The sequence below is a fragment of the Geospiza fortis genome, unplaced genomic scaffold, assembly GCF_000277835.1.
Source record: "Geospiza fortis unplaced genomic scaffold, GeoFor_1.0 scaffold317, whole genome shotgun sequence".
NCBI lineage: Eukaryota > Metazoa > Chordata > Aves > Passeriformes > Thraupidae > Geospiza > Geospiza fortis.
The window spans coordinates 1317905-1338087 of record NW_005054398.1 but is presented as its reverse complement, the minus strand read 5'-3'; the positions used below and the strand labels follow the sequence as shown (position 1 = coordinate 1338087).

General features: G+C 41.7%; 1 protein-coding gene across 2 annotated transcripts in view; it reads right to left on the bottom strand.

Annotated features, from left to right (window-relative positions):
* TLN2 (talin 2) overlaps positions 1 to 20183 on the bottom strand; it is a 137972-nt gene that overhangs the window by 24582 nt on the left and 93207 nt on the right. For both annotated transcript variants that reach the window (XM_031061004.1, XM_031061005.1), the window contains 18 exons: positions 18452 to 18545; positions 16840 to 16929; positions 15588 to 15710; positions 14222 to 14365; positions 13792 to 13953; positions 12557 to 12697; positions 11273 to 11454; positions 10718 to 10850; positions 9178 to 9279; positions 8251 to 8421; positions 7503 to 7649; positions 6571 to 6672; positions 5117 to 5236; positions 3467 to 3613; positions 2558 to 2724; positions 1658 to 1841; positions 906 to 1031; positions 495 to 611 (listed from right to left, as the gene is read on the bottom strand). In XM_031061004.1, the coding sequence (XP_030916864.1) occupies positions 495 to 611; positions 906 to 1031; positions 1658 to 1841; positions 2558 to 2724; positions 3467 to 3613; positions 5117 to 5236; positions 6571 to 6672; positions 7503 to 7649; positions 8251 to 8421; positions 9178 to 9279; positions 10718 to 10850; positions 11273 to 11454; positions 12557 to 12697; positions 13792 to 13953; positions 14222 to 14365; positions 15588 to 15710; positions 16840 to 16929; positions 18452 to 18545 (2452 nt within the window). The remainder of the gene's footprint in view (positions 1 to 494; positions 612 to 905; positions 1032 to 1657; positions 1842 to 2557; positions 2725 to 3466; positions 3614 to 5116; positions 5237 to 6570; positions 6673 to 7502; positions 7650 to 8250; positions 8422 to 9177; positions 9280 to 10717; positions 10851 to 11272; positions 11455 to 12556; positions 12698 to 13791; positions 13954 to 14221; positions 14366 to 15587; positions 15711 to 16839; positions 16930 to 18451; positions 18546 to 20183) is intronic.

The following is a 20183-nucleotide window of genomic DNA, read 5'->3' as shown; positions in this document are numbered from 1 at the left end:
TGAAGATTGTCTATAGGGTTTTTTTAACAAAAATGGACTGTAAGTAGAGGAAGAAAAAAGTCAGGCTTCTTCACAATCATGCAGGTATTAATTTATGTCATTCATGATTATGCTAGTAAAGAAAAACCCCTAAATATACTTCTATGTCTTAAGAGGTAGGAAAACGATTCTCATGGTAGAACACCGAATTTGAGAGAGAATTGCACACTATCATTAATTCCTGCTTACACAGGATATCCATAGCAGGCCATGTATCACAGGTACAATCATTCCACAATAAGGGAAAAATAGAAACAAGTTTCAACTGCAGACACAGTATGAGAGTGATGTTGAGGAGACACTACCAAAGCCAGGATGAAAAAAAAGTGAAAAGCATCAGACAGAAAACAGTATCTGTACTGAAAGCTGAAGGTCTAATGAAAAAGGAAGCAATTGCTCCCAGCTGTGTGTAAGGACACATTTGCAAAAGCCACTACAACAATTCAGTTCTGTACCGTGAGCTCCTGTTTGATGTACTCAATTGTGGCCTCAAGGGCTCTTGTCCCTCGAGTAGCTTCATCTTCTACTGCTTTAACAGTCTTCAAGAGGGATGTGACATTTGTTACCATCACCTGAAGAAGAGAAGCAAAGCAAAAAAAAAAAAAGTGAATCTTTCCTCCTGTTTTCAGGGTATGGAGCAAGGCAAGCTGGGGAGCATTGTCAGTTCTAATAGGACCAAAGAGACTTCATGAATTCTACTTGTTACAGGACAAAATACCAACTCTTGTGTTGGCCATGATACCATGAAAATTAAACAAATAAAGGAGTTTTCAGGCAATTAGAAATTGCTGAAGTCAAAATTCCACATGTTTATCAAATGTGATTGCAGAGACACTTGCAAATAAAATTTAAGACTAAGGTTTTACCTTGGCAGCACCTTTCAGCTGGTACATGGATGGATCATCTGCTGGTTTGCTGGCAGCCCCTTTGGTAGCACTAATGAGATCAGAAAGGGCCTTTGCAACATCCTTGATAGCATTGATCAGAACAACCTGTGGAATGAGAAACAGCCATAAGGCTCAGGCAATAAAGTGTGAGGGTGTGATTTTCAGAGCACACCTAAAAAAAAAAAATCTGTGTCTTTTTCAAACATCTGCAATATGCTTGCCTGCCTCCATTTTACTGAGATCCAAACAAGAAACTGAAGAAATATTAGGGATTATCCACATGAAAAAGTGTGGAGTTAATTGAAAAACAGGACACATATAGCTGGAGAACAGCAAGAGTTTGTCAGTCTACACAAATAATACACAGCACAGTCCAGACATAAGCTGGATAAAGCAGCTTTAAAGCCCTGCAAGCTCTTCAGAACAAAATTGGGATGAGCCAGAGTTCCAATCACAAGTTAGTAAAAATGAGCCACATACTTTGCCAGAAGCATCCCAGCTGGAACTCAGCAGTGAAATAAAAGCAGAAGGATTCCACAAAGGCCTGACTAGTTCCAATCAATGCTTGAGCCTTTTGACTGTATTCTAAACAAGTGATATCTGCGTAAACCCAGAAAACTCCCAGAGGAGATGGACCATATTGTGTTTCTTAAAAGCATTAAATCACACAAAGTTCTACCAGATGAAAACTGTTCTCTGTAAGAGTATCAGAAAATCTTAAAACATCTCACCTGTGTTTCAGGATCATCAGATCCCAAGCTAGCTGCTCCCAATTTTACTACCTCAGCAAGCTGAGTGATGGTGTTAGCTGATGACTGAGCTGCTTGGGCCAGTTTGTCCTGACTTGAGGCAGCACCAGAAACCAACAATTTTGTGTCTTCAACTAAAGCTTTTGCTGTTTTCAGGATATTTTCCCTGTAGCAAAGGAAGAGGAAGGAGGGAAGGAGTGGAAAATGAGAAGAGGGGGAAAATGTGTTTTCCAGAGTTATGGTGACTAACATGAAAGAGCTGATCTAAATCATCATACCAATGTCCCTTCATAACAACACAGGTCAAGGGTGTAAGTTAAAAAAAAAACAAACCCAAAAGCAACTATTAAAACAGCAGCAGAGCATTTGGGGCAAATGCAGGGCATTGTAATAAAATGAGCTCATCTTGAAAAGGAGGAGATTGGGCAGTAGCGTGGGAGATCATTGTATTTGAATACTAAAACAAAATCTGGCCATGCTGTGAGAGAAGTACCAGCTGATGAACATCCATAATAATCAGCATATTATGAGAAAAACTAAAGTAATCACAGGTGAGGAAGGTAGAAGGAAGAATGGGAGCATGAACAGAGAGTGTGTCCTGGTCAGGGTTCCCCACCCCCTCCCACCCGTATCTGTATTTTGACATGTCAGGACAACAAATCCAAAGCAACATTTAGGTAAAAGAAGAAATAATTTTGAGTGTGCAGTTCACAAACAAGTCACATTCCAGGTTTCCTATTCCTCCTCTCACTCCCCTGCCTCATTCAATTTCATTCACAGGAATCCAAAAAGGTAAAAATTTATCTCCATGTCCCAGTCTCTTCTGCCAGTTCCACTGTTCCCCTGGGCATGCACTCTTCCATCTTTTTCAGCAACACTGACCTATGATCTGCAAATGATTCATTGTTCTCAGCATTAAGGGTTCCAGCAGTAGCAAACATGATAGTGGTGTCCAGATCTGCAATTATCCCAGACACAGCACTGGCTGCAGTAATACAGGCTTGTGTGCCTTTGTTCCCTGCCTGGAGGGCAGACAAAACCAAGGAGACCTAGAAACAGCAAAAAGCAACAAGGTGGTTATTGAAAGAAAGTTGGTTCTGTGAATCATTAGTACTCCCTTATCAGCTTTAACTTGAATTACTAGGTATTGTCTACCCCTGTCTAAATTTGGAATTGTCACTACTCCTGGGATACATCATGAAACTGGTACAGCTGAGAGCACATTCACACAGGCTGAACCAATGGTGTTTGGTGAGATCTGAAAACTGCTGGCACCAACTCTCAATGTTCATGTCCAATAAAAGGAGAGAGATGCCATCAAAAGGGTTCAACAAAACTACCCAGGCCATTTATTTGAAGGGGATGTTTCCAAGGAACAAGAAGCCCCAGAGTTTGAAGATGCAGTTCTAGGCAGTTACTTCTGTCCTAAAAGGAGAGAACATTGCTGCATGAAACCACGTGTCACTGACCAACCTCACAGTAACTGTGGCCAGGGAGTGCCTCATAAGGCACAAGAGCCATCTCACATCTTAGGATATTGGTCCAAAACAATCTCCCTCTGACAGGAGGTTGAAGTTTTATTGCAAGGCCTGAGGAAGGACTAATCATGGGCTAATCCAGCACATGAACACTGAATGCTTGAAAGAGAAGCAAGACCTTTGGGTAATTCAGACACTATTGTACTACAGTGCAAAGTTAAAAGAAACACTTTCCTGAATCCAGTTTGACTGGTTTACTCCCAGTGGAAGCTGGGTAGACAAACGCTGTGGGGTAACAAGGAAAGGAGCCTACCTTTTCTGTGACAGCACGAGCACATTCTATCAACTCCCTTTTGGTGTAGCTGTCTGTAGGGCAAATCTGGAGAGCTCCAGCTTTTTGCACAAGAAATATACACCCATGGCCAAGCTCCTGCACCCGAGTCCTGATCTGGAACCCGATCTAGATGGCAAAGAAGGCACAGGGAAAAAGGAAGAAAGCAAATAAATAAATGTCATGCTGGTACACTGTGTCGACAGAAATGGAAACACCATCTCTCTGGTGAATATCAATATTCTGCCCACCACTATATCCTCTCCAAAGATCAGAAAAAAAGCACAGATGTAATTCCATCTACACATGAAGCACAACCCTATAAAGGCTACAGGGCAGGAATGACTCAGAAAGAGAAGGGTAAGGTAGGTAACTGAGTCAAAGGGACATAATTCAAGCAACTTCACATTTAAACAATGCTACTGCATCGTCCAGAACTGCCCTGCCAGCATGAGCTGTACTCAAGGTATGTTCAACAGGTAAAAGCACATTATACTGTTCACTGCTGAAACTGGGTCAAAAAGTAAGTATGTGATTCTCTTTGCTTGGTTTTGAACCTTGCACAGTCTTCACTCTCCAGAATCTATCACATCCATGTGGATCACTGAAATGGGGAAAATTCTGCTATTACTTCTTCTGATTTATTAATAATCCCACATCTTAATATGTGCAGTCCCTGTTTTGAAACATGATAGCTGTAGTCCCTGCATGTATGCCCTCATTCCAGTGTGATTTGGGATTAATACATGAGCAGGAATCACAGCCATTAGTATCACAAATGGAATTATTTTAACCTCAGGCACAAAGTAACATGCAGAAATCGTAATTCAATTTAACAATATTGAGCCAAGTGCAAGGCATTGCTTTTCATGTAGCTGATGAGCACAAAACACTTAAGTCTATCAGCAGGATGTGTAAGCACAAAGTCAAAAACGCTTTAAAAGACTTTTATGTAGATAATCTGATACATCTGGAGAAGGTGAGATATCCTCTACCCCATCTTGACAAAGTTTGTCTATGCTCCAGTAAGAAGAGGGGGATGGAAGGGCTGTGCAGTTGTGCTCAGAGAAGATGCAGCAACTCCCACAACAGGTTAATGCAACTGAGGCAAACAGCCCATCCTCCTCACTTAGCACGAGGCAAGTAAGATACTTCTCCCACATCACATTCCAACTCTGAGCTATGGATGATGTCCTTCAGCAAAAGGCATTTGTGCTCCGACTGCTTGCATGAATCTCAGTTTTAGGACAGCAAGGTGTACTTAAAATCACTTACAGGCGAGATAAAAAAAGCATATAAATATTTGTAACTTGTCAAAACATGCAAGATTGAAGGAAAGCCACATAGTAACAAGTTAAGAGTTTTAAGAGTTTTCATTGTATTTGCAAGTTGCGTGTAAGTGAAAGCTCCAAGTAATTTAGGAGGTTCTGTTGTGGTCTATGGAATTATCCACTTTTATCCCGAGGTGTTTCTTTCTAAAGCCAGACAGAGGTTTTGACAACGGATTTCTGTTTTTTGACTGGGCAATTCTTATAACAAGGCTTGTCACCTTTACTGTGCTCTTCACAGTAAAAGAACACCCTTGTTAACACCACCATGTACAGAGAATGAAGAGGTCTAAAAGCTGCAGACCTCCTCTGGTTCTGCCGTAGCTGCAGCCATTCGGCCCTGCAGAGCCAAATGCCCATAGTCATTGGTCATTTGCGATGCCAGTCCTCCCAGCTCCTCCGGGTTAGTAACCGACTTAGTCATCTGCAAAAAGAACACAGGCAAGAGAAACAGAAAATTGACAGGCATGAGAATAACTTGTTAATACACCCCAGATTAGAAGCACACTCATCTGTTTGGCCACGCTGATAAAATGGGGTAATCTTCTTGCCATGGAAGGGACGTGTCCTCCAGCAAGAATTCCAGAGGAAACTCAAGCAAACATGCTTTATTAGAGTCATGGCAACTGGGCAGGTGCTGCAGATACCGAGGAATCCAAGAGCAGCAGTTAGAGCCAATACTTCACTCTGACACAGAGGGGCCATTGGCCAGGTACAGCTATTCAGACTGGGAAGGAAAGTGGGGTTTGTGTGTCACAGCCATCTCATTTTGTCAAAGGTGAGCTAATCCCCATCAGCCTCAGCTGAGATGTGGAAGCATGGAAATGGAAAAAATCTGAGGACCAACGCAAAACACATCTCAGATGAGGGAACAGGATGGAGAAGAAATAGGCAGGATGACACAGAATGTCTCAGTAGAATGTCAGTACAAATAACTGAATCTCTCTTTAGAAAATTCCTATCTTTTAACAGAGATAGTTCTTCTGTCTCAAATTAATGTAAGTAAAAGCAATGGAGGTCCATTCCTGGGACAAAACTAGTTTTAGACCAGTTTCTACTGTCATAGATAGCAGAATCATGGACCTGTCTTGACTGCAAGAGCAATCAACTTCATGAACAATCCTGTCTGTAGCACTCATGAACAGTCACCTCAACTCTCTCAACAACAAATTAGCAACCACTGTACTGTTCCAAGGGAAGACACATTATGCATTACTGTGAAACAAGTCAAGAAAAACCTCAGTTCAACAGGTGTCACTTTTTTCTTTTTTTAAACCCAGGTGAGTCATAGAAATGAAAGAAAAGGACAGTGTGGGATGTTGATCTGCATTCATTCATGAAGCCTTATAGAGCTCTGAAAACACTGACGTTATTTCACTGGCTATATGAAACAGTAAGTGTGAAAAAGTATCCTAAAGTCATTGATAAACAAAAGGTGGCATTTCAGCCCAGTTAAATGGGCTGATGAAAAAGCATGCAGTTTTCTTTTTATTTCTCCTCAAAAATGAGCCAAATAAAGAACTTTTATGCAGAAGAGCCACAATATAATCCAGGGCTCCTCCTGTAGAGGACCCCTCCATGATTATACCACTAAGATGCAAGAGTCAAATGAACAAGATCATCACTCCTTTTGCTCCATTACCCCCAAAGAGGTGAGGTTATTGAAAATTTGATGATCAAGAGTGTCTCAATACTGCACGGATAATTCCATGTTCCTTACACACACAGAGTTTGGACCCTGTCAAGCTAATTTCTTACCATTTCCTGTGCTGTAACAGCAATGGCTTTAGAATATTTCACCACAGTGGTCTGATAATCAACAAAAGTTCCTTTGGGATCTGGAGGTGTACCTTCATCCAGCTGCAAGACAGAGGGAAAACCACAGCATTAAAAATTCACAATAAACAGCATACTTTACAGGCAACAGTAAAATTGTATTATATATTCAATTCTGTGATCTCAAGTGAAAATAGTGCACCAGGATGTACAAAGAAGCTCAGCAAATACTTGAGCCCAGGTTATGAGTATGGGAGATGCAGAGAATGTACAGAGCAAAGTACAGTTTTTGAGCATGAGGTTTGCTTCTCATGCAAGATCAAATAATTTGCTCTTCTCAGCTAATAGAGAAAGGTGCAACAGTTACAAACCAAAATGTTCATGACAGAAGATAATGTAAGATTTCTTTATATGCTAAAGTCTTTAATCTTTAAGTCAGGATGGGAAAAGCCAAATATTTGGATTGAACTTCTATACAGTTTGCAACTATACATCTTCAGTAGATTGCATTACAAAGCACAGCAGAGCATTTCAGACTTTGACATCTTCTCCGAAAGTAACTTGCTTCAAGGTTGGCCTGCTGTTCATTTAAGAGACTAACATGAAAGATAAGGGGAAAAAAAAGGAAGCAAAAGTAAGAGGTCACTTGACCTAAGATGATAGTTAAATGCCAGAATATTACAGAACAAAGTATTTTGTAGGAATTCTACTGACAGGAACCACGTAGGTTGTAAACGTGAGCACCATGGCCCACATCAGTTTGATTTTACAATATGCAAAATCAAATAATCTTCAGGTTTCCTGTGACAACATTTCACGACTGAACACTAAATCAGCACCAGTTTGTCCAAAGCTCTGCAATGGAGATCAGCTTTCAAACACAAAGTGAGAAAGGGGTTTATTTCTATGCTCACCTTGGTCATTGCCTCTGCAATCGAGTCTACCATACCTCCAACCATGCCAACTTCACTTGCAGCTTCATTTAAAGTGACCATGATGTCATCCACAGCCTCCTTCATCAGCTGTGCAGCCTCAGTGATGGCATCGTGAGTGTGAGATGCCTGGAGGACACAGAATGAGAGAACCGAGATACTCAGAGATGTTCTCTCTGCAAAACAATGTGTGAATCAGAAGCATAAGAAATTAAAACAGTAAAGGCACTGAAATTAACACTTCTGGGCAAAGATGGCAAGTAAAAACACTGCAGCAAAGCAGACAGAACAGAACTTGGTAACTCCTACAAGGCACTGTGCACATGACACTTTCAGCCTCAGGTGCCACAGCCTTTTTAAATGTCCTCTAAAGACAGCAGCTCTCTGTAAGTCACCAATGGCACCTGAGTTGTGTAATGCTGCTCTCTCCTGCCAAGGGTCCCCAAACCATTGGGCCATGCACCAGACAAGCCCTGCTTTTTAACCCTTTGCTTTCTCTATGAGAGCCTAGATTGCTGCTGTCATACCCTGACTTTGTGTCCCCTGAGACAATGCTGTGAGAAGACTGGAATCCTGTCCTGGAGAAATGTTTCCACTCAGGAGACACCAGAAGAGCTGTCACTGGCACTTGGACTGCAATCATATCCCTTGACTGTACAGCAGGTACGTGCTGGGTTTTCTGCCATTCTTGCCTTCCTCTCTCACCCTTAATGCCACACAACCACCTTACCTTGGGGTTTCCTCCCCCTTCTTTGGCAGCATACAGTATCTGTAAGGCAGATTCTGCTAGAGTCTTGCTCTGGTCCAACACAGTCATCTGTTGCTGATGATTCAGTGTCTTGGATGCCACACCAACTGCAGCTGAAACAAGGGGTTCGAAGTAACTTGCCAGCTGTGTTACCTAAGAAAGCCAAAACCCCAGAAATCCATTAACCACACCTCTCAGGTGAAACACAGAAAACACATTCCCTGCTTACCACTGGGATGTGGGTTAGCTCAAGGAGCACAATGCTTCTGCAGTGTACAGCATTGGGTTTGGATCATGTGCCCAGGGATTGGGTCTGCCCTCACTGCCCAACTCCTTTGCAAAGCCACAGGTCTCCTCCTCCACAAGCACATGGTCCCTTGAGGTTACATCAAACTGTTCAAGACTGTCACAGGAGCCACATGCTATTCAAGAGCATCCCTCAAAAGCATCTCCTCTGGGCAAGGGAGGAACCTCTCAATCTTTGTTGCCTCTGCAGTTTTTACTCTCAAGAGTATACAGGATGAGAACTTGCTACATGAGAAACTTCTATATCTTGCAATAACCATGGTAAATATGCTTTTGGTGTGTGCATTCTAACATTTGTTTTTTTGGACAGACATCCTACAAGCATGAGCTTGACTCCACTTACACTCCATATAGCAGAGGAGAGAGAGACATTTACACAAAGCCCCTATCCAAAAACCTCAATAAGAATTTCTCCCCTCTGGCCCAAAATGTAAAAAGCTTTATTTGGTCTTGGCTCTGAGTATTTTAAAATTTCATTTTTTTTCTCATTACAAATGTGTTCTTCTGCATTCCCATAGGAAGGGAAACTGCCATCAGATTGGGGTGTCCCCTAACATTCAGCTGTCCAAGATCTCAAATGCCTCTGTCATGGCAGCACAGTACCTTGTGCCCCAGCTGAGCTGCCTCTCCCCGAGCTGCAGTGGCTATGGGATCAATGAGGTGGCCAATTTCCTGTACAACTGATGTCAGCTGCTCCTGTAGAGCCTAAAAGAGAGAGAAATTGTCAGTTGCTGTCACAGCTATTCTCTCATCCAGTTGTACACTTGACAATCACCCTTGGACCAGCCAACATCCTCAAAGCTGTTCAAGTGACCCCCTCTGGCAGAATGCAGAAATCCACACTGCTAGTTTTCCTCACATACTGGCTCCTTTCTTCTCCCTTATCCTCTTCCAACAACAGCAACCCTGAGATGGGCCTGCTCCTCTTAGGTTTATATGACAGATCTGGGGAGAGAGTGCTGACACCAGCAAACTCAGGGCTAGGTGTTCTTTCTCACTGCAATGTGATTAGGGCCCCCCTGACACCTCCCAAGCTATTTTTGATCTGACAAAGAATTAATATCACTGCTCTAATCAGAAAACTATCAGGAGCTCTGATTTAAGTGTGAAAAAACATTTTTCAAAGCAAAAAATACAATGCAAGAACAAAAAACTCTGCTGCAGATTTTGAAGCAAGTGGGACAAGTCCACTGGCGAAGGAAAAATGTCACATCTCTGAAGGACAGAGATGAGGAGTGACCTCCTGAATACAATCTGCAGGACAGAAGTAAACACATTAAAAGCACATTAGTGGCCTGGTCAAGACATAAATACTGGCTTTTAATTCAGAGGCACTTGATGTCTTGGCAGCTGTCAGGATTAAGGTCACTCTCATGATAGGGAACAGAAAAAGAAATTATTTTTGCCCTTTGTTACATTCCTTTATTGCTTTATAGCTGCCATTTTTGGTAACATTTACTTCAGTTCAACATGGTGAACACAATAACTGCATTTCAATTAAAATGAATGATAACATATTTCCTGCAATGACTTCTTTTGCACAGCTTCATTTGGTCTGACACGTTTCTAGTATGCAGTGTTACAGCCCAAAGGAACCACTGCAATAAACATGTCAGTTCAAGAAGCAACAGTGTGCAAATACATGAATACCAAGATGAGAATCTCAGTGTGAGTTGACACACTGAAGAGGGCAGAGAAGGAAGCTTTCTTTAAGAGAACATATCAATATCAACTTCAAATTTCACTTATCAAAGGACAAACTGGGCATTAAGAATAAAGAACATTGATATTTATGTCATTGGACTTCTAGTAACAGACCAGCTTCAGAAACAAATTTATTAAAAATCTTCAGAAACTAATCCTGGCTTCCACATGGCAAGGCACCACAAAAACTCTGTCAGTCTGTCATATCAGCACAGGGAGTCAGTAACATGTGGGTGGCAGTAAAAAATAACTACTTTCACCCCTACTACTCCCTGGTGATTTTGGGATTGTTGAAGAAGTGATACACTTCTGTCTGTGTATGGCTTTGCCTAGAAAGACCCCAGTAAGGACATTTCTCCCTTCCCTGGCAGTGGATTGTGCTGTGGTTGAGCAGCAGGGTGTCCAGCACTGCTGTGTTTGTGCCTGCTCTCTGCCTCACCTCCACAGAGATGTCATCCCTGGTGGCCAGGCTCTGGCTCACAGCAGCGAGCGAGGCCTGCTCAATGTCCCTGATGCACCTGTTGATGCCATCGATGGAGAAATCACACTCGCGCTGCCCGGGGGCCTTGTCCCTGCAAGACAAACACTCAGCTGAGCACAATGGCAAGGAGCAGGGTCTTTCCTGAATGCACACAGGACCTCTTAAAAAAAAAAGAAACAAAAAAAAAACAAACCAAAAAACCCATTTCCCATATGTTGCTACACGATCTACATGGAGGTAATATTGGCTAGTGTTCACTTTCCACAGCATTCATTATTACTTTTACCTTAGAGTGAATTAGGGGTGGAACCAGAGAAGGAAAACAGAACACAAACACAGAACAGCCCTGTGCTGCAGGGTGCTGCAGTCATCAATTATGATTAAACACCCAGTGTAACTGGGGAGATATTGTGCATCACAGAGTAATTTCCATCAGAGAAAAAGAACACAGTGCTAATGGCCATATGGCGTTTTTCTTTATGAACAGTTGCTCAATTACTATAAAAGACATACCTGATAGAGGTAATAAGACTCTTGATAGAATCTGAGACTGTATGGGAATGCCCTGCTAGTACAGACCATGTAGGAGGGTCTTTGGGATTGATAGCCAGAGAACGGGCAGTTTTGATCAACAAAGATGAGCTCTCCAACATTGTCCTAGCAGAAACCAGAATTGGCTCCTGTGCTTGTGATCCCTGTGGTCAGGAAGGTATAAGAACAGAAGGAATATCTGAATTATTGTTCGAGTTCATCCACACTTTGTGCTCCTAAAAGTCTATTTAATTAACAGCGTTAAAATGGAATTATAATCTCCTCCATTGTACTATTATATTCACAGATAGTCAACACAGAACAAAAATCATCTGTCCAACAGCTTTCTCTGAAACATACTTAAGAAACATGTCTCAAGAAATGCATTTCCCAGCTGAGAAACAATGCCTTGTCGAGTTGCAGACTACAGAAATATCATTGAAAATACACTTTGTCACAAAAATTCTTGTCAACAACAGATGTGCCCTTTCCCCAGTCAGACTTACTTCAAGTGATGACTGATGACTCTTGACTGGGTTTTCATTTGTGTATCTATTTTATTTTATTTTATAGTCTGATAAACTCAGGTACCACAGACCTGGAGGACACATTTAGATTTCAGTTACAGCCCCACAGCTGTAAGATTGCAACAGCTACTGCATCATCTGATACTGCCATCTGGAGCAGAGCCTGACAAAAGCAGGAAGCAGCCCTTAGGGGGCCAGTAACAACACATGATCTCTACTCCAAAGCTTTTACAGAGCTTGAGGGGTTTGCTTTTTTATCTTTTCCCTGTGAAAAACCCCAAACCCAATGAATCCTTTATTAGTCTCTTCACATTCTACTCTGCTGTAGTTACACAGTTTGAGGATGGCGAACTTGTGGGCAAAAAGGAAAAAACCCAGGGACATCCCTTTGATTCTTGTCAGAACTAACTAGGTTCCATTTGTTAAAACTGCTCTTGAGGGAAAACAAAGGATATTTACTATTGTATTGCATGGAAGGATCCAGCTACTAAAACATGTAAATCCCCTGTGCTGTATGGCCTTGCTAACAGCAGACTTGCAGCACTTACTGTAGCCAAACTGTGCATCCTGCTGGTAGAAAAGCCAAGGCCAGAGGTTAAACACAAGACAGCAGAATGCCCTGAGAACACCCAGAAACCCAAGGAAATACTGTGGGGTCTTTACACTCACTCTCTCCCAACAAAGGATTAATTCAACATTTCCAGCTTTTGGAGGCTGGAAATGCAGTATCCTGCTTTACCTCAGTGCTGATCTGTGCTGGGATGCTGACAAATTCTGGGTTTGAAGCAAATGCTGTCAAATTTTCCACAGCCTCTATTAAAGGTGCAGTGGCAGTTCTGCACTTGTTGCGGTTCTCCTCTGAGAAATCTCCATCCAGTGCCTGGAAATGAAATCAGCATTGAGCTCTCTCTGAACAGGTTTCTTTAGCAAAATGGAAGGAAGATGGCTTAAGTCTTCCTAGTTTTAAACCACTGCATGTTAAGGATATTTGAAAGCTCCTTCACAAACAAGACTGATGCAAAGAATATGATCTTTTAGGAGTGTTTCCTTCCTCAGCTGGTTACTGACCCTAAACTTTAAACTGCTGCAGGTTTTCTGTCATTGCACTCTGACGAATCTTTCAGGTCTCTCTCTGATGAGACTCAAGTCTCTCAAGTGTCCCAGGACCTCACACTCCAAAGGGTGGAAGGGGCTAACTCTCACCTTTTTGTGGTTTGTGAAGGTGGTTGTTTTCTATGGACTGGTTTTGAAAATTCTTAGTTATTTCTGTTTTAAGCAAACCAGTAATATATTGCTCTCATTTTCATGCAAGTCAACTGATCTCTCTCACAATCAGAATAAACATTTCAGCTAATGAAATCAGATTAGATCAGTTAATGGCTTCCAGAAGGGTTCAGAATTGTGAATTCTCCACAGCTTCACAAGTATTACTTCTGCTTGCATGAGAAAAACCTACTCCCTACCAAATTGCTGGAAGGAATCTGGAAAATGAAAGGTTACTATTAAGAGACTACTAGCAACATAAATGGCTTCTTTTTGGTTCCCACTATTATTTATTCCTTTTTTTTTCCCTTTAATGTTAAGTTAAAGCTGTCAGAAACAGCTCCAAAAGCCTCCATATACTGGAGAACTTAACACCATTAAAAACCTTCACATTCAGTTGTTTGCAGATCATTCTTATAGTGCAAGATCATTAAATACATCAATCCCATCATACTGGTGGGCCAGCTGCCTCTCCTAATATTAAAACTGCCCAATTTTTTCAACTTGAATTCAGCAGTTATGCCATTGAACATGTTTTCCAATTCAGATCTTCAAAAATTTAATTAGTGATTTTTTAAAGCATGCATGCCCAAGAATATAAAAAGATATTTATAACTGTTCTGATTTTGTCTCAACAGGGGGGATAAACCAAACAAGAAAACCCTCTAAATCACAAAGGAGGAAGAAAGCACAACTGAGCAGCATTTGTACCTTGATAGTTTTAACCAGGTTAGCAGTGCTGTTTGCAACTTCCTTGGCAGATTGCACAAAGTGTCTCTTGGCAACAGGATTTGCTGTTTTTGATGAAGCAATGCGACAGGCGTTGCACAGAGCAGACGTGTGTTTGGCCACGATGGTGGCAGCTGATAAGACCTGTAAAAACCAGCACAGAACAGGAATAATGTCTTAAACCACAATGTTTAGGACCTGTAAAAACCAGCACAGAACAGGCACAATGTTTAGGACCTGTAAAAACCAGCACAGAACAGGCACAATGAGGTTACTGTGGGACAGTAACCACACTGCAGCTCTGCAACACCAGCATCCAAAGCCAGGCAACAGAGTCCAACCAAAACTCCTCAGAATGGACAGGAACAAAGCAAAGTCCTGTGTCCCAACAGGGATGGTCTCTCTGCATCACCTGGGATGGGCTGCTCGCTGGATCCACCAGGTTCTGACAGGCCATCTGGATCGCTTGGTTGGCACGGGCAAACTGGATTGGGTCAACGAGGCCCTGCTGACCAGCCTGGCTGTTTGGATCTGAGATACCGACCAGGTAAGCAGCCTACAAATGGGGAAAAGAGGAAAACAATCCTATTAAGTCATGTTAATTGTGTGTAGGATCTCTGGTAAGCTGGCCATATGTCATAGCACATGGTGGTCAGAGATTATTCAGAAATCATACTGTGAAATACAATTACCATTTGTTTTTAGCAATACAACGCCAGAATCCACTGAAACCAAGAAAACATATCCTTACACTTGCAAAATTTAATTAGTTGAAACAAAACTAATAGTCCACTGCTTAGAGAAGTGCTGTTCCTGAAAGCATTGCTTGTCACTTGCACAGCCAATGGAGAGAGCTTTAAAGATTACAGGTACTGGCAATTATTTACTGTATTAGCCACAGTTGGAGGCAGCGGAGGTTTTTGTCAAGACTGTAAAAGCAATCCAGCAATGGCACTTCTGCTGAGTGCAGATCCCACCAGGCCTGCAGCTGCTGGTCTCACTGCAGCTCAAGGTGTCTGATGGCCAACTTTACCTCCTCTCTCAGGTATAAGTTTCATGCCTCTCAACAACCACAATTTATCTGAACTGACACAATCATGTATGAAGATTCCTCATATCTATTACAGGTACAATTATCTGTCACCTTAATATGCCAGTAAGGCAACTCAGAGTTAGATGTGGAGGAGATTTAGTCCATAGCAAGGCGTTATACATTTGGGGAAATTAAGAAGAGGTTTTCAGATGCAGAGCATGATTCCCCACAGCCAAATCCTTCATCAAGGTGACTGTATCAGCTCTTTATAGTTCACTCAGTTATCAGATCAGTGAAACCAAAGAAATCAGACCCTAATTTAAAACTTTAGTTACTCCATAAGTATCTGAACAGCTGAAACAGGTTTCTTCTTAGTTCCAATGTCTGAAACTTGTAGTGCTCCTTAAGAACTTCTACAAACTCGAACTTGATTCATTACTTTTAATTGTGGCTTTTTTGTGCATTTCTCTATGATATAACAGTTCTGAGCTTGAGCTAGAAACATGAATTCCATATGCTGCAGCTTTGCTTTATCCTCAGCAAAGCTTCCTTAGAAAATACTCATGTTATTGCACTCTGCTCCTCCTGCAGTTTGTGCAATTTCTGTGATTTACACAGAACACACTGTGTAATACAAACTCATCACTTGCTTGACCACAGGGAAGTGAATTTCAGATTACAGACCCAGAACATGAGCTTGCTAAAACATAAAAACTTAATTGCTTTACAGCCTTCAGTCTCTTACCTGAGCTGCTGCCTCTGTGAGGCCACAAAGAGCCTTGGATGCAACTCCAACACATTCTCCAAAGACTAGAAGATCCCCAGTCTTTGCATTCTGGGAAATGCCTGCCATTGATTCTCCAAGAACCTCAGAAATTAAAAAAACAAAGTTATCTTCCAGATATCCATCCCTTCCACTTAGAGGCAAGCAATTGCTGGCCTGAAACCAATTTTGGCCCATAAAATCCCTGGACTCAGCTTCAGAATTTTTAGACATCACTGAAGTGGGCTCATTGCTCTGTGTGGTGTGAGGGATCAGGCATGCACACCAACACTGGACTGACAGGGAACAGAACACTGCTGCAGCTCAAGTGACTGAGAGGGTGCAGAATTACCCCTCATTCACTTTGCTGTCATCCATTAGTCAAAACAGCTGACCTGGCACTAGGTGCATTTCATGCAGCCTGCATGGCAATCCTGCAGATGCTGTTGACACCTACAGGATCATCTTTGTAACCAAACTCACTGAAGCTCAGTGGGAATGAAACTGCACCTAGACTTCTGGAACCATCTTAGGGTCAGAATGCACATCAATTCCCACATTATGTCCCACTGAATTCAGTTCACTTGGATTTAAAATCCAAAATGAGCTCTGACTGCAGTAGAGCATTAGATGCAAGATGACACACACATCCATTAGGTACTTTCTTTTTCTTTTACGGAAGAAGGAATAAGAGATCATTCCAACAAATCAAATAATAAGGACACAAAAGCCAGCTTCAAAGGAAAATGTACAGCAGAGTTTGATTAAAAGTAATTGAAGAGGTTTCCCACAGGTTTTCTGATGTGGTGGGGTGTCTGGACTGCTCAGACATTTGGCAGAGCTGTTCTGCACAGCACAATACAAGGGGATTTCATTGTCAAGCCCTCCCATTCATACTTTGGGCTGTTCTAACATAGCTGCAGTCAAAATACAGCACCCAAAGTATGACATGCTGTCTAGTGCACAGGAGAGGGAGGGAGAGAGGAGAAGCTTTCAGAGCATTGTGTACCTGTCACTTAATTAAAAATTTCTTACTGAGGCAATACACCTTCTAAGTGACCAAGACCTGAAATCACCTCTAAGAGACCTATCTCAGGCAGAGTTTATCAAGGAGTGTAGCAGACATGTTAGCTATAAACACTGACTGCACCTCTAATGTTCAATATGCATGTGGAAACTCTTGAAAATCCAAACATATTTTATAACAGACACAGAGGTGGAAAAAAGAAATTACCTTGGAGTTTTCCATGACGCCCTCAATACAATCAAAATATGAGAGATCACTCACAGGCTCATTGGGGTTATCCAGCATTCCCTTAACTGTCTGAAATAATGAAAGCAACTGATTACTGACAGTCTGAAATACTGAGCTGAGAAGAACACAGACCATCCTGCCTATTCTGTTTATCCCAGTGTAATCTTCCATGCTTGTCTCCAGCAAGCAGCCAAAGCTACACACTCCCCAAGGGTGTGCCATGCAGGAAACCACACCTGACAGGAACTGAGCGCTGGGAACTCCATGTTTGTGCACCACCAATCTCTTGGAAATTCAGGTTTACCTCGTGTTTGTGATGAGTGATATATGGTCAGAGGTGCTCAGCTTGACATGAGGCAATCTGGTTTTCTGTCAGGTGTCAACAGTGTAACACATGTTTTCAGTACTATTTTAAATTTCATAACCAGATTTAAAGAAGTGATAAGAAAAACAGCTGCCATTTGTGGAGCACTGTCTGGAAACACAAAGGGGTACTGAACTGAGTACACATCCACCACCTGCCTGCCTCTTACAGTGTCAGATTCCCCCAACACAGGAAAATTTTCTGTCAGGAAACTACATATAGTTGGGTTTAATTTCTTTTTTTGAGGTGATTCTGAGTCCTGAATATAACAATGTGACAATCAGTCACATATTCATTGAGAAGAATGAATGCAGTCAGATAACTAAACTTGTAAAAAGTTGCAAAATGCAGGAGGCTAATTCTTTTATACATTAAAATATCTGTAGCACGCCTTTTTTCAAGTCTTAAGGAACACTATTTTACTGCCAAATATCATGCAGAAAAGACTTTTAATCCTTCTGATGAAAGTGAAATCAATATGGACTTGCATATTAAGAAAAATCACAATATCCTGGAATGACTTTTGTATCCTTGTGACACTAAGGGCTGGAAATAAAAAGTTTAATGGTATTTTATGCTCTCCACACAGGCCAGTAACCCCTTGATGTTTTGACCTTGACAGTAAACAATAAATATCTAGTTTAAATTAAAAGATTATTTCCTACTACTGACAGTGGCCTGTCTGTGATCAGTGGAGGTCTCTCAACTGACCCATTATTTAGCCAGCCAAACCTTTCACTCAGGATCAAGAACTTATCTTGCAAGAGCCTGTACTGACACACACATTGTATCAGTTTGGCAGGGAAGGCAGAAACAAGGCATTAAAAATCTACACTGAGAAAAGTCAAGGTAGAAGATTGCAAGCATCATCCTAAAGTGGGATGTCAGCAACAACTTCTTGCAAGTGGAAAAACCAAGATACTGCAGCTCCCTCCAGGTGCACTGGTGGTAGTAGGAATGTCCATCTTGTCATGATTCTTCCTTAAGTTACAGTAAGTATGAATAATAGGGACTAAAGTGCATCTTTGGAGGGCAGGACAGAGGAGATGGGGACAGGGCAGCAAATTTCATTCTGGCCAAACCTAGCAGATGTTTATATGGGTTCCATGCTCACCTTGTACACAGTTAAAACCCCTGCCACAGATGAAGTGAGAGGACAGTAACAGGAGCTATTCAGACACAGAACATAAAGGGAACAATATAAGAACTTTTGAAATAGAGTAATACCTCCAGTTCTCTGAGTGCATTATCACATTCCTTCTGCCCTGGAGCTTGCTGGGTGCACAGTGTGATGAGCTGGTTTATACTCTCAGTCACAGCTCTGGGGAAAGCAGGAGGAAAAAAAAAAGGTGGATTTAAAATTGAACTATTCCTCTTAGCAAAACTTTTGTCATTAAATGTATACTGCATAAAGATATAACACTTGGATCAGTCACTACACAGCTGAGCCCAGCAGCCAAACTGGTGGCACCTCTGGAAAACACTGGTGACAAAGGACAGAACACCACCTGGCAGCAGGCCACAGCCAGCTTATTACACTGGCACAGTGACATAGTGTAGCTGCTAAAAGGTCTTCTTTTAGCACTTCTCCAGGTCTGACATTAACTGAATAATTTCTCAACTTCCACCCCAGAAGCCCTAAGGATCCAGAAACAAGTGTCTGGTATGGAAAACAATGGTGAATGTAAAGTAAATGTCATTTACCTTTCTCTGGCAAAGCCTTGTGTCTTGTCTGACATACTGTAATACACACAACCCTGCTATATATCTCTATAGTCTCTTAGTGAATCAGTCTTTTTTCTCTTTAGCTAATAATTTATATTCTCCCATAGGTTTATATCCCCAGAGAACAAGTTCTGCAAAGGCACACAGGCTGAACCTGACATACAACATCACCGTCTGTTTTTCTGATGAATGCTCTGATCACAGACAAAATTCATTATAGCTACATTCATTTCAGACTCATGACTAACAACCCAGGAAAGTGGCATCTAGAAGAAAAGAAAATTAGTGAAATTGCAGTGCATGGAGAATATGCTTTCCTCTGGCCTTGGAAACTGAATGGCATTTGCATTACTTTCCCTTTCAGAAAACAGGCACTTGATAATTTATCAATAACCTGATTACCTGGCTGAATGGTATCCTACTGTTACAAAAGGAAACAGGATGTGCTTATTACATTTAACATGTTTATGTTAAATTCCAGGGCAAAAAGAATGGAAACTAAATGCATACTTGTTTATCTGAGACTCCTACCCTTTTCAGCAGCCTTGGTGTCCTTGTGGAGGACCTGGTGTTCACCTGGTGAACAGCAGTTTTTATGCATCAGAAAATAATCATTGCATACAGACATAGGAATATATGACAAAATTGAAACTTCTGTTCACTCCCAGAGAAACTTCACACAAAAATATCTTGTCTGCTGTTGATTTTAATCTGAGACACAATTCATACTGACTCAGAGAACGTCAGCAGTTGAAGAGAGAATTATCAGCTTTCTAGAGGAGGCCACATGGTCTCACAAATACCATTATTACACACCAGGTACTTCTCCCAGGAATCCTTCCAGTGTACAAACATTACTTTGAAAACCATTTGGACACAGTAGAACCAAGAAGGTGGCCCCTCAAACACTAATCCCAGACTGGAAGAGGAATGCTAGGACCCTAAAGGCCACATCTGTTTTCATCAAACACAACACACAAATACTTGGACCCTGTAGGGAACTCAGCCAGTGCTGCTGCCCTGTCAGAGGTGGTCAAGAAAAATCCCTCCACAAGGAAGACAAGACTACTGAAAAAGCTGGTGTCTCTTACAGCTGGTGCAAATGGGGATGAAAGCAAAACAAACCCAGCAAAACCCCCAGACTAATCACAGTACCATAGATGATGAGAGAAAAATGAGAAGGAAAGCTATCTTACAATAAGGCAGCTGTGCCTCTTCTTTCATTTTCATAAGA